At 38.5% G+C, this 13,820-nt stretch overlaps 1 protein-coding gene across 2 annotated transcripts in view; it reads left to right on the forward strand.

Annotated features, from left to right (window-relative positions):
* The first annotated feature begins 1,557 nt into the window (after positions 1-1,557).
* tmem131l (transmembrane 131 like) overlaps positions 1,558-13,820 on the forward strand; it is a 41,898-nt gene continuing 29,635 nt past the window's right edge. For both annotated transcript variants that reach the window (XM_044347392.1, XM_044347394.1), the window contains exons 1-3: positions 1,558-1,722; positions 2,464-2,537; positions 7,421-7,464. In XM_044347392.1, coding sequence (XP_044203327.1) covers positions 1,599-1,722; positions 2,464-2,537; positions 7,421-7,464 — 242 coding nt within the window. In that variant the 5' untranslated portion in view covers positions 1,558-1,598. The remainder of the gene's footprint in view (positions 1,723-2,463; positions 2,538-7,420; positions 7,465-13,820) is intronic.

The following is a 13,820-nucleotide window of genomic DNA, read 5'->3' on the forward strand; positions in this document are numbered from 1 at the left end:
GAAAAATGTGAAAGAACTGGTTCCTCAGAAAATGTCTCTAATAACTGATATGTATGACATTACTAGATTGTTATTACTGATGCGTGAATGTTTAATGACTGATATGTAACATTATGAGATTGTTATTACTGATGCGTGAATGTTTAATGACTGATATGTATGACATTATGAGATTGTTATTACTGATGCGTGAATGTTTAAGTAGCAATTAACTGTGTTAGCTAATCAAGGTGGAGCTAGTTTTAACTACTTCATGTACAGTTTGGTAGTTTAGTCCAGTTTTTATAAATATCTAAGGTGTTGTTAAATGATTAATGGAGTTGGAAAGAAATTTGTATTCACTTTTTGAGTTTTCTCATTGCTTTTTTGTGAAATATAGGGTAATTTTACCTCTTTGTGCGTAAAAACCAAACCATCTGAGAAGTTTAGAGGGGAAACTTCTCTGTTGAAATTTCCAACAACACACTGAAACATGACAAAGGGCATCAACTAGACAGTACTTTTCTGTAAGGAGTCACATGCCAAAAAGGTTAACCATGGGTTAAATCTTTAACAATGCATTTTATCTTATAAACATGTGCTTATCACGTGTTTATTTCATGTACATTTTTAGTTCTTAAAGTATAGTGTATAAGTATAGTGAATATAGCTGTCAGATACACTTAGTGGAGTTAAAAAGTGTATGACTTTTTCCCTAAAATGTAGTGGAATAGAGGTATAAAGTAGTATAAAATGTACTTTAAAAAAAATACTGATGAATAAAGAGACACCATCACAAGTAAAAGTCTTGCACCAGCTTTAGTTACTTCTTACTTTTCAGATTTAGGATTTGACATAACAGAATATATTTTAAATTGTCTGCTCTTTTCTTTTTAAAAAAAAATGTGATATGCACTTTATATAAAAGGTGCTATATAAAGTGTATTATAAGTGTATTATATAAAAAAACAACACACATACAATATGATGCAGTACTATTACTATTAATCTACCCAAAGTATCTAAAATTGGCTCCACACTGATAAACAGCAACATTAAAATGCTCTTACATGTATTTGTAAGTGACAAAAACAAACAATATAATTTACTATAATAATAATATAACAGTCTAAAAGATGCCAGTCTGCATAATGAGTACTTTTACTTCTGATACTTAAGGTACATTTTGCTTATAATACCTCTGTACTTTTACTTAAGTAAGTAGTATTTTTAGACTTTTACTTAAGTAAACTGCTCCCACCACTGTTGGAAACACTCAAGTATAAGTACCTCAAATGTGTGCTTAAGTGCAGTACTTGAGTAAATGTATGTTTTTTTGTCACTCTCCGCCACTTTGGACTAAATTATACATGTTTGATGGCTTTTTTTTCGCCACATAAGTTTAGTTCACCTCCAGCCACAGACACGTAAACAGTCTTATTGCATAGTGACAGTGGTGTCTGTCTTCACTGTACAGTGTGTTTGAGGCGGGGAGGAGCAGTGGGAGGGAGCTGCTGCTGCTGCTGCTGTTGCTGCTGCTGCTGCTGCTGCTGCTCGGTGAGAGAAAGAAAGACCAACGCAGCGAAACACAAGGTAGGCTGCTAACCGGAGAGGGCAGCATGGCGGGTCTACAGGACTTCCAACAAGGCAGCCACTGTCACAGGAAAACGTGGATCAATATACTATTAGGAATACTTCAATTACTTTTACCCTGCGTGCAGCACGGAGGGGCTCAATTGCAAGGTTTGTACTCACCTTTATGTTCCTTTCGTTTCGTAGGCGACCGTTGCAAAGACGTTAAGTTAGCTAGGTTGACTTGACAGCAAGCGTTATACAGGAAAATTAGTGGCATGCTAAATTATCCAAGCAGCATGTTAAAAAAAATGGGTGTAAAATGTTTAGAATTCATTTTCAATCAGTGACTTTGCCATGTTTTCTTTTTTTTTTTTTTTTACCAACTCCGAGGTGGAGACTGTTTTGTCACCCTGCTAGTTCATGCTAGCTGCCAGTTCCCTTCGCTGTTTGGTTAAACACAACGGTAGCTTTCCCCCAGGCAGAGAGAAGTAACGTATTGTCTAGGTCCTCTGCGGTGACTTGTTGTCGCTGTAATAAAAGCCACACAGTGTAGTAAGCTGACTCTACATGGCTCAACAGTCGTGGGTACAGCAGTAGCAAAAGAGATATGTTTTCCAAGTTCGTTAGCCAACGAGCTAACCGTCCTGCTAATCAGTCAGCTAGCAAACAGCCTTTTGTCAGCCTGCCGAGGCGAAGTCATTTCCTCACTTGTTTGTGTCATTATCATCCACGCCGTTTCAGCTTGTGTTATAGTCTGACAATAATAATAATGATTAAGGCACACAGGTTGCAGTCTTATTCTTTTCGACTGCTTAAATCTGATAATTTTACGATATGCAGTCTTGCCCATGTTGCCCAATTTCTCAATCCAACACCTCACTGTTCATTTAATTTTTTGCTCCCACAAAGCTCTGAGTCAGATGTCCACCAGCGTGGTCGAGGTCTGGCAACCAGAGGATGCAGACCCATTAGTCCCACTTCAGGTAATCATATAATTTTTTTTTTAAGTGTGTTTATGTGGAGGAGGAATTGAGAGTATAAATGTGCACAGATGATCACCTAATGCAGCCAGATGTACGAACACGTGTGTGGTTTGTGCTCCCCCCCCCACCCCCCTGCATTGTGTTTGGCTTCACTTTGCAACTAGTTGAGTTGCATATTCACTCATTTATGTATGGAAATACCAGAAAGAATCCACAATTTTGCAATCATAGTTCTTGCAGTTGTATATATTGTTTCCCATTTTTCAATACGTCTCTGAAATGAAACCAGAGCGGGAGGCCACCTGCCATGTGGCTCCTCCTTATTTTCTTTTGTACATAGTGTCCATTGTGGAGTTCAATCGGTTGTACACACTGAGAGCATGTTAGGAATGAGCTATTCTGAACAACACTTCGCACTTCTTTCCTGCTTTTTTTTTTTTTTTTTTTTTAGTTTGCATGTTTTGCCGTAATGCATTTTTTTTAGGGATCTGAGCTACTATTATCCTAAACATTTCCAAGTAGGCGTTTGTGATGATTATGTAATCATGAAGGAAGACCAGCACAAACAGCAGGAGTTTAGTGTTTACTGATAACCTGTCATGAGGTCACCAGCTGACTGTCATGCTACCTGAGGGAGGGAAGGGGGGGTGTGGCATTTTCTGCAGGCCTTTGTAAACAGATGTGAATAGCTTTGATAATGTGATCTGGAGATAAATGAGAATGATAACGCACCATAGAGCAAACCAGTTTGAATACTTTAAGTAGATGTCTGAGTCTGTGTTTTCCACAGATGAATAATAGTCTTTTTGTAATATTTTATAATTTAGTAAATGAATTAAAGATCTGCCTGCCACAAGTGACATAATTCAACGTAGTTTATTATGTTGCTATGTTTTATAAAGTTTTATAAACTAGCTGTGCAATCTGCACACTAGTAGTTTCCACATAAAGGTCCAGACCAGGGTTGATTCAGTATTTAAGATTTTTTTTTTTTTTAAATACAATGGAGAAAGGAGAAGTAAGTCAGTGTTTAGTGTTGTGTTTTTTGTTTTTTTTTTTTTGTTTGTTTGTTTTCCGTTCATCCCTACTTTGCAAACCGATTGGCAGATGGCAGAATTGTTGACATTGTTGGGTGTCATGTTTAGATAGGCAGCAGTGAATGGAGTGACTGTCTCAGTTACATGGGCGAAGTGAAATAGAGCATGACATGCATGTCTTTCTTCTATACTTCACTCCTGCTGGTGGTCAGCTGGTTGAGTCGCTAATGTTGCTGCGGGCACATTGAAGTGGTGATGCAGGAAGAATAGTGTCATCTGCCGTGATACTTAAATACTTGGAAAATATCAAAGTCGGGCTGCAAGAATCACAGCTGAGCAGATATTGTGTGCTTAACTAGAGCTCTTAATTCATCTTTGTCACACACTTTTTACTTATGATTTTGTAAATATTGACTTATGTTTGGCATTAGTGTAAGGATCATGTGGCTAAATAGGAAGCTCCCGGTCCCCCTCATTGTTAGATTAGTTCAGGTTTCCATCTCTTTCATCTGCCTATTTGAGTGGTGTGTTTTGTATACGGACCCTTGCCCTCAATTTTTAAATCCCTGCATTCATCTTAAAATCCCTGCAACTAGAATCCAATTCATTTACAAATGGCACTGCTCTGATTCTGAATATTCCCTCTGCTTTAACGGCTCATCTGCTGCTACAAGCAGTAACAGCATGTGTTCTGTCATTGTTGTGCTTAATCAGCTGTAAAATCTTGTCTCATTCACTTAAGCCATTAACGTGCCAAGGTTCAGAGATGCTGAAGGATGTAGGACGTCGTGCACAGTGAAATACAGTTGATTCTTTTCAAGCTGCGATCTGTAACATTTGCCATGTTTTGACATGTGGTGTGCAGCTGAAAATCTAAGTTTATACTGCAGTATATATGATACAGTAAATTATCTGTAATTTTACTTGAGAAACTGTTGCTTGATAAAATAATGAGATGGGAATGTCTTTTCTGCAGGCACTGCAGACATAACATTATTGAAATAAGGGAGGGAGAGATGATGGACAGAAACTACTTTTTTTTGTTTTTAAAGAAATGCTAAAATTCATTCATTGAAAATTATCTGGTTTCTTTAGTTTTTTTGTGATAGTAAATTGAATACCTTTGGGTTGTGGACTGTTTTTCACCATTTTTACCAAACAGCTAATCGATCAATTGAGAAACTAATCAACATATTAATTGATAATGAAAATAATCGCTCAGTTAGACAATTAATCTCACAGTAAATGGCGTCCTATCTCCCATCCCTCATTCAGACTACATTTGAATATGTAATTTCTTTTACTATCAACAACACTATGTTCCTAAAGGTGTGTGTTTGGATTTGTTGTCTAATTAGAGTAGTTTACAGTAGAGAGCAGGTGGAAAGAATGGAGAGATAATGTGCCTTACAGATCATGATCCATAGCAGTGTTGCACAGATATCACGTTTTCCTTGAATAAGTCCTGGATTGGTGTCGTTTTGTAGTGTGATCATGAAACTACAATGGAGGCATAAGGCCTGATATTGTTCCTATGGAAACTGTATGTTCTATGTTTGAAGATGGAGACTGTATGTTCAGTGTTTGAGACCAGAGCTTATCTCTGAAGACCATACATGGTGCACATAAACTACTGCACTGTAGCTAACAGTGTTTGTAGTGCTGTTTGTACTACTGTGTTGTAATTCTCTACCTAGTAAGCCTAAGTAAGTGGTACTCCTTGTGTGCATGTTCATTGTTTATGACATTCATGTGGTAATACTAGGAGGAGTGCATTTTGAAATGTTTTGCAGCATTTTAAAGCATTGCCTCAGGTAATGATGAAACAGAGTCTCTATCTTGCACATTAGCCTTTGTCCCTTAAGAAATTTCTGAGAAGTTGACACTAGAGCTGAAACTAACAGGTATTTTTTATTATTGATTAATTGATTAGTTGTTTGGTCTGTAAAATTTGAGAAAATGCAGATCACTGTTTCCCAAAGCCCAAGAACATGCCCTCAAATGTCTTATGTCCTGACTAACAGTCCACAAGCCAAAGATATTCAGTTTGCTCTCATAGAGGACTAAAGAAACTAGAAAATATTCATATTTAAGAAGCTGGAACCAGATAAGTTCGGTATTTTTTTCTTAGAAAATAACTCAAGATGCTTAATTGATTATAAGAATAGTTGGTGATTCACTTTCTGTCAATCATCAATCATTGCAGCTATAGTTTACATGCAATTATCACACAAATCAGAGTTTGATCCTGGCCAAAGTATTGCAACAACCAGTCAGATGTCACTTAGCTACCAAATATGGTGCTGGTTAAATTTGCCTCCAAGGAGAGTGAACTGAAAAACTGAGTAGATGCAGTATGTTGACATGCACACTGTAATCTGGTTAGGCAGTGGTTTGAAGTGTGCACATGGTTTAGAGTTGTTAGGTTTACCCAATAACCCGAGGTCACATGATTTGTGTAATAATTGGGTAAATGTATGGAAGCATACTTGGTAGCTTAAAGAAAACATAGTAATAGTAGTAGTACTACAGAAAAGTGAAAGAAGAATTGAGGGATGAATGAAAGAAATGAGCCTTTTGATAAATCCCTTCTAGTTAACCAACACACATGCACCTGAAGTTTCTCTCCTGTGTTTTTGTTGATACTTTCAGATATCAGCCTTAGTTTCCTGATCGCTTTCAGCTGTATCATAGCTGTGTTAAGTTACTGCTGATGAAAACATTTCCTGCTGCTGCTGGTTCATATTAAAAGTTTTCCACTGACAAACTAGCAAAAAAGAACTTATAGGAAATTAAATGTGTAGAGAGCTGATTTAGCAGAGCTTCGTTAGCGGTGCTATTCTTCGATTAAAAACAAGTTGTCACGCCACGCAACACTGGTGTTTGGTCAGGAAGTTGCCGGCCTCCTGAACAGACGATAGCCGCCCTACGTCGTGTTACCTTTTTGTCAATTGTCAACAATTTCCTTAGCTTTGGAGGATAACGCAAGTTCACTTTCACAATTGCTTTCATGCCCCTTAGTTCCACTCTTTCTTTTTCTCTTCTCCAGAAGACATCCACTTTCACATCCACTTTCTTCACTGGTAACCATTGGCCTGTAGCTCAAACAATGCTTTGCAATAGGAAATGGTAGTGTACTTTGACGTGCAAGCCAAAAACTGCAGACTGACTGGCTGTTCATGTTTATTTCTGCTGTGTTATCAGCTGTTAGATGTATCCATATCAAGTAAAAAATGTCCAAAGTTTATCATCGTTATTGACATAAATTTTATTGCTATCCCCTTTCAAGATCGTTTTATTGCCCAGCTCTAGTAACCAATAAGTACAGATGTTTTGTTTAGTCACCAATCTTCAGAAATCCTCTATTCATTCAGTAACACTCCAAGCACATTGTGAGATCATGTAGTATACAGCAAACTGAATGTTCATTATTTTATTCTGAGAAATCCAGTATACTCTGCCAACACTGGCACAAATTGCTGCCTGCTGTCTAATTTGGAGTCAGGGTGGAAAAGACGCAGTGCCAGTTTTTAGTTTCCCAAGGCTATTCCAGTTTTCAGCTCTGATTTCCTGGTTTATTTACAGTGAAATCATATTTTATGCAAAATAAACCTATTGACATTTCGAGAAATTACATGCAGTTGCACAGTGGTGATCTATATCAGAGCAGTTAGTGGTGTAACGATGTATATCACTTTGAAAGATTCTGAATATTTGTAGCGAGAAGGCAGGTGGTCTATCATCCCACAGAGCCTCTTGATATGGAGTCTTTCTAGGCCACAGTGTGAAAAAAAGAAAAAAACTTTTACCATATTGTCTGAAGTGTCTTTTTTCTTTCATTTGCAGGTGGAGAAGGAGCGAAGAAAAGATGGTCTTCCACTGGAAGAAAGGTAAGCTTTTTATAGTTAATCTTCTATGGGACACATTTGGGGGTTTTCTCGCATTTGTAATGGATTCGCACATTCATAACAGTCAGAAACCCAAGCGGAAAAGGTGTGGAAGACATTGAAACCGTCTTAACGTTGCTACTTCAAACATCGGTCAGAGGCACTTTATAAAAGTGTATCAACAGTTGTATGAAGTTCATGAAAGGTTTCCACCTGTTCATGAGCAGCACTTGGGAATAGACTTTCCACTAAACCACATCATTATCAACAAACCCCAGACCAACATAGAGATTGAATCATACTGAAGTGTCATCTCATGTATAGTATACAATTATACTGTAGGACACAGAATGAAAGCAGGGCTGTGGCCATGGCTTCAGTTTGTGAATTTTCCCAGTGGAAAAAACGAGCCTACCTCTGCATCACCAAAGAATGATAGTCTGCAAAAGTACAGACTAGAAGTGTTGTTGGGAAAAGTTCTCTAATTTAATGTGAACATATTTTTTAAAAAACAAAGTATAAAATGTAAACTCGGCTCTGTTGAATGATGTATTTAACATGCAGAATTAACACACCGTAGCCGTGGGGTTACATGTTTTTGTATTCACACAGTCAAATAGTATGGTGTGGTTTGAGAGTAATAGGGCTGAGGGTTTCGAGAAAAGGCCTTTAAAAGTCTTCCCCTGTATGCAGGCTAGGTTGTTTATGTTGGTGAGTGAGGGGGTGTGTGACGGAGAGAGTTTGGGGGCGTGTGCTAGAGAGGCACAGAACCAAATTCCTGACTAATTTTAGAACTCCTTGAAAGAAAAAGGAGGGGAGGTCTGTCTTTCCCAGCTGTTTTTGTTCCTGCAGAAAACTGCTTGGAAAATAGATGTTTTCATCAAAGTCCAACAATTCGTGGTATTATTTAGTAATAGGCTGGCAATTGCTGTGATGGCTCAGAAGCAGAGCAATATTTAGGTTTGTTGATCCCTCTTACAGATTTTAAATAAATAGTATACGCATATAATATAGCTTTTGAACCCACTGCTGCTTGTTAATCCTGAGAAGTAATGCCAGAAATGTAAAAGGCCCATCCAGTCATAGAGTATACCGAAGTTCATTGCCAAGAAGTTTATAACTTAACATATCAGGTAGAGTTTGGCTGACCTGTCTGTGCAAGATGTTGTGTAACTTTCATGCTACCTTACTGCTGAGCTATTGAAATGCTGTGATAATATATAACCCAACATGGCACTATCATGCACTTTTGGCACTAATATGAAATCAATTTGATGTACCCCGTGTTAGTGCAATCTAACAGAACATTTCATCTCCTGCAAATTTTTGTAGCACCAAACTTTAGATTCCCTGTAAGAGGAGGAAATTATCAGTAATAAGTTTTTAGTATTAACAAGAAGTATCAGTGTGAGCATTGTTGCATACATTAATCATGCCCTTAATGAGAAAGTGTGATGAGTGACGAGCTTGCAGAAACAATATTATATAAAGTAATATAAAGTTGCATTAATTTAGATGCAGCAAAGTTTCCGAACGGTGTGGGAATATGGCTATTTTTAAATCCAGGGAGATGAGAGGCAAAGGAGGCTTTGCAGAGCTGGTTGACCTCCAGACCTCCAGAGCTCAGGGCTGTGAAGCCTCTCGTGCCTGGGTTATCAGGCACTTGGCAGGGCTGCCATCACTCTCTCATAGCCTAAAGAGCCAAACAGGCTGCAGAGACAGAGGTCAATGATATCTCTTTCTGAGAACAGTCTCGTGTCAAAAGTTCCTCTTATTGCCTTTATAGCACGTTTACTTTACTCTCCACCACATTCCTTTCTTATAATACCCTTGCTCCTTCATTTGCTTGATTTAAAAATATCTGCCTGACACAAACCTACTGTCTACTATAGTGTTAATAGTGTTGCACAAGTATTACTTTGCCATGTGGTTTACATTTGGTGTCACTATTACTCTTATTGTTTCCCTGTCTTGTACAAATGCTTGTGAACACCGGTTGACCGAAACTCTCCCCTGATCCTAACCTCTCCCCTGAAGCACGGTTGAGGTCACTGCAAACATTGACTTTATTTGAGTTAGATCCAGGGGATCAAATGGCGCCAAACATAACTTGTTATTTTTGTACTGTGGCAGTGGACAGAACCCTTGGACTACAGCTCAGTGGTGTGCTTGTTGAGAGGCTGAGTTTTTTTCAAGGGCAGCTGCTGTTGAATATAGAGAAAACACTGAGTTACTGACACATATGACACAGGAAATGCTCTCCTCCACCTTGTGAAGAGAACATGAGAACCTGACACTACTAACCATTAAAGACAGTGCAGCATGTTTTCCATTTTGCACTTTAACAATGAATCTTGCTTTCGCATATTAAAACAAATCAGATCTGCATTAGTCAGCATATGTACACACTGCTTTCCTAAACACTTTCTTTTATTCAAGATCACAATAGTCTGTTTTAATTGAATAAATAGCTAGGTGGTGTTAACTGCTGACCTTAGATATCAAACAATAGTACCAGATCTATATCAACTGCCTGTCATCAAGTAAGACTCTTCTGCAGAGGCAGACAACCTCATTTCCCCTTCACATTTGACCCCTCATATGCTCACCCACACACACAGCTTTTCCACTCTGACTAACACTGTTTGACAGGTTATGAATTCACACACAATTAGTACTGCAGAGAGCATGAGAAACAATCACTTGTTACATAATATAGAAGACAGTGTCCCTCTTTATCAAATCAAACTCCACTGCAGGCCTGTTTGTGGTTCTTGGTGTTGTCATATTCCATTTTGATATCATGGGCTAATTCTATAGCAGGGAGAAAGAAAGAGGAAGTGTAACATATTGTCTATTTGCAGGTGGTACACCATGAAGCATAATGACAGTTCAGTCCTTCGGAGCAGGTGAATGAATCGCTGTAACTGGTGGAAAGAGAAGGTGTTTGTTGATAGTGAAAGGCAGACAGTTGGTTGCACTATTCGTCACACAGATGCGGGGAGTGTCGGGTAAAGTAAAGTTATTAATTAAAGAAGCATAAAGTGTTAACACCCACTGACTGCAAACAAACAATCCATCCTGCTGAACAGAGTTGAGTATTGTTTCAATTTTCTTGATTCTGATACTTCTCACTTCTTCAAATCTCAGTTCTGAGTCCAGTAGTTTTTGGAGAGACAAAAAGAACAAATATTTCAAGGACAAAAATTAACCTACCTTTATTCTTGGCACATTTAGGCTTGGCAACTGTAACAGGAAGGTTTCTTTTTCCTTCATTTATAAAAAATAAATATTACTTTTTGTTGATCATTCCTTACAATAAAAACTATTTAAATAAAAAATGGAAAAATATTATTAAAAAAATATTAGAATATAACAATATTTAACAAACAGTTGTTATGGAAGGAACAACAATGTCAAAGAGAGTGGTTGTCTGCACTGCAAAGTCAACAATTCTTTTGAAGAAGAGTCAGCATGTCGGCCTTCAACGGAAGGATGCATGATTGGGCTGATTGTATCTCCAGCTGTAGAGAAAACCCTCTCACTGGGGGTAGACGAGGCCTGTACACACAGGTATGAGAGGGGTAGGTCTGACAGCAAAGGATACGTGTCTCTCCTGTTCCACCACCAGAGAGCAGGGTCTTCAGAGGTCATTATAGGTGGCATGTCCCTATACATCTCCACGTCTTTGTAAGTCTTTTCCTGGATGGACAAGGTGCTCTGAATTAGGTTCCTCTTCAGGTCATTGTCTTCTGCAAAAAAGCTCCTCTAAGGGAGTCATCTTGGCCTTCTTACAGGTTTGAAGCTAAAAGAAAAAATATACTTCAAATTTAGCCATTTATAAGTTTTATGCCTGAGATGAAAATCAATACAAAGGACACATAAGATTATTAAGACAATCATATCAAGTATAATTTCAGCAGTTTTTATCATGTACTCACAGGTGCAGTCTCATTCTCGCTCTCCTCCCCTCTCTCCTCTTGATCTGGCTGGACTGCCCCTGTGTCCCTCTCACCATCACCACACTCTGTCAGCTGCAAGTGTAATGAGCAATTAGACTAGACAAAGGAGTAACACAGGACGTGATGCAGGGGATGAGTATTTGATAATTAAAAGTCTAAATTCAATTCACATGCATAATGAATACGTGCTCTGTTTCTGTAGGATGTGCTGCAGCCAGTATTTTGTCCTTGACTCGGTCCCAGACTGTGTCATCATCCTCCAGTTTATGCTTAAACCGAGGATCCAGTGCAGTCGCCCTTCCAAGGAAGGCTCTGACGTTGACACTATGAAATGTAGACCTCTATTTAGTATAGTGAAACATACTACAATTCTTCTTTTAAGTGATATCCATTGCTTTTAATTATTCTTTTACCTAATATCGCTGAGACAGATCAGACCAGACTGTCTTCTTGCTCCTTCAGCTTTTGCAGTATGGGAAGGGTCTGGCTGCGGGTGGGACTCTTCTCAGTTGAGACACAGAGCGTGGACATGTGCAGAACTTTGCATGAGTTGGACAAAGTCCTCTGCTTTTCTGAAGTCCTCATCCGTTAGTCAAGCAAGTCTGTTTTGGAAAGAAGACGTTTTCCATGTTCAGAAATCAAATTGTGAATTATCCTTCAATCAAAGAGTAAACCCTTATTATTCCACTTAGCTAGGTAATTGAATTATTCATCATTCATTTCATCCCATTATGCCACCATGGACCACAACACATCACTGCTCTCAAAAGCTGTCATACCTGTCCCTCTCCACTGGCTTTCTCAGCCATTGATCCAAAGAGGCTGCTTGAATCGCAGGATACTGCTCAAGGAACCTCAAGGAGAGTTCCAGCAAGTTCTGACGTCCAAAAGGACAGAATGCTGGGGCAGGCACAATCAATAATGATATTGTTAACTTAAACTTACTAATACTAATACATAGACAATAATATCTGATGGTTAACTTAATGCTGAATAACGATTCTTACTCAGAATGTGTTGCTTCTCTCGGCACACGGTCTTGGCCATGGATGAGCTCTTTATCCACACGATCACATCCCGGATCTTTGCTATCCATTTTGCCACTGAAGTAATTGTGTACAGACTTTGAGCCCCAAGATTAAGTGTCTGTGCAAAGTAGCCTATTTTAATGATGTGCAGTCTTTTTACTACCACATCCATGTTGGATGCGTTATCCGCTATGATAGCTGCAACTTTGCCCCTTATCCCACACTCATCCAAAATGTTGCCAATTTCCTTGACTACCACTGCCCCTGTTTGTGCTTTGTAGACAGCTTTTGTTTTGACCTTTTCCAGATCTGATTTTATTTTATTTTTTCTATGTTGTACCTTATCAGTATTCATTTGAATTCACAACACAATCCGCTCTCAAGGTACCAAATTTGGCACTGGTTGATCTAACGTGAATAGGTACTCAGTAGCACCGATAATTCGGTCAGTACCTTTTTAAAAGTACAAAGTTTGGTACCCAACCCCATCGAACACGATGCATTTCTTCAGAATCATGCCGTGTTGAAGTAAATGCTTCATCTTACCGGAGGTCCTTCCTCTCTTGAACGAAATATCCTTACTACAGGTGTTGCATTTTGCTGTGTCGTGATCTTTTTTTTAAGTGAAGCTAAGCCAAACCTTCAAGCGTTTGCTGCCGTTAGCTATGGTCCAGGATGTAAACAGAAGTGTCTCTTCTCACATGCTTTGTTGAAGTAGTGCTTCCAACTTGGAACCAGTTCTTGATACCCAACTCTGCTGCTGAAGAGTCTGTCAACAGGACTGTGCTCAGACCACAGCTACTTATGCTGCTGTGAATGTGTAAGATCTCTGCTTACATCTGGTTCACTGTGTGGCCTTTGGTCTATTCACAGAATTGAAACATGTATAAAGAAATCAGACTAGGATGTATAAACACAGTTGCTTTGACAATGTCACTATAAAATTAAATTTTCACTGTAAGCTATAGGCTCAATTTTAAGAGCCACAGCTATCCCTGGTCTTATGTTGCCTCTGATAAACATGATCTCAGTGAGTTCTACACATTTTACTGATTTTAGTTTTTAAAAAAAAGAAGGTATTATAGAGATAGAAGTTGATTGATGGAAGGGGCTTTTGTTCAACACAACCTACATCATTTGCCTTTAAACTTGATAGAAAACAAGAAATTTAAGTCATCACAAATTGGAAGCAGTTTACAAGCAACTAAAACCACGTCCAGGGCCTGTGTGATCCAGGTGTGTTAATCAGGTTATGTTTTAATAACTGCCTAAATGACTTTAATTAAGTTACTCTGGTTACTGTGTTATTTTGGATTTTTGCAGTAATCTGGATTGTGTTGATTTGATCATAGATTATTATTGTGCATGT

The sequence above is a fragment of the Thunnus albacares genome, chromosome 3 (assembly GCF_914725855.1).
Source record: "Thunnus albacares chromosome 3, fThuAlb1.1, whole genome shotgun sequence".
Taxonomy (NCBI): domain Eukaryota; kingdom Metazoa; phylum Chordata; class Actinopteri; order Scombriformes; family Scombridae; genus Thunnus; species Thunnus albacares.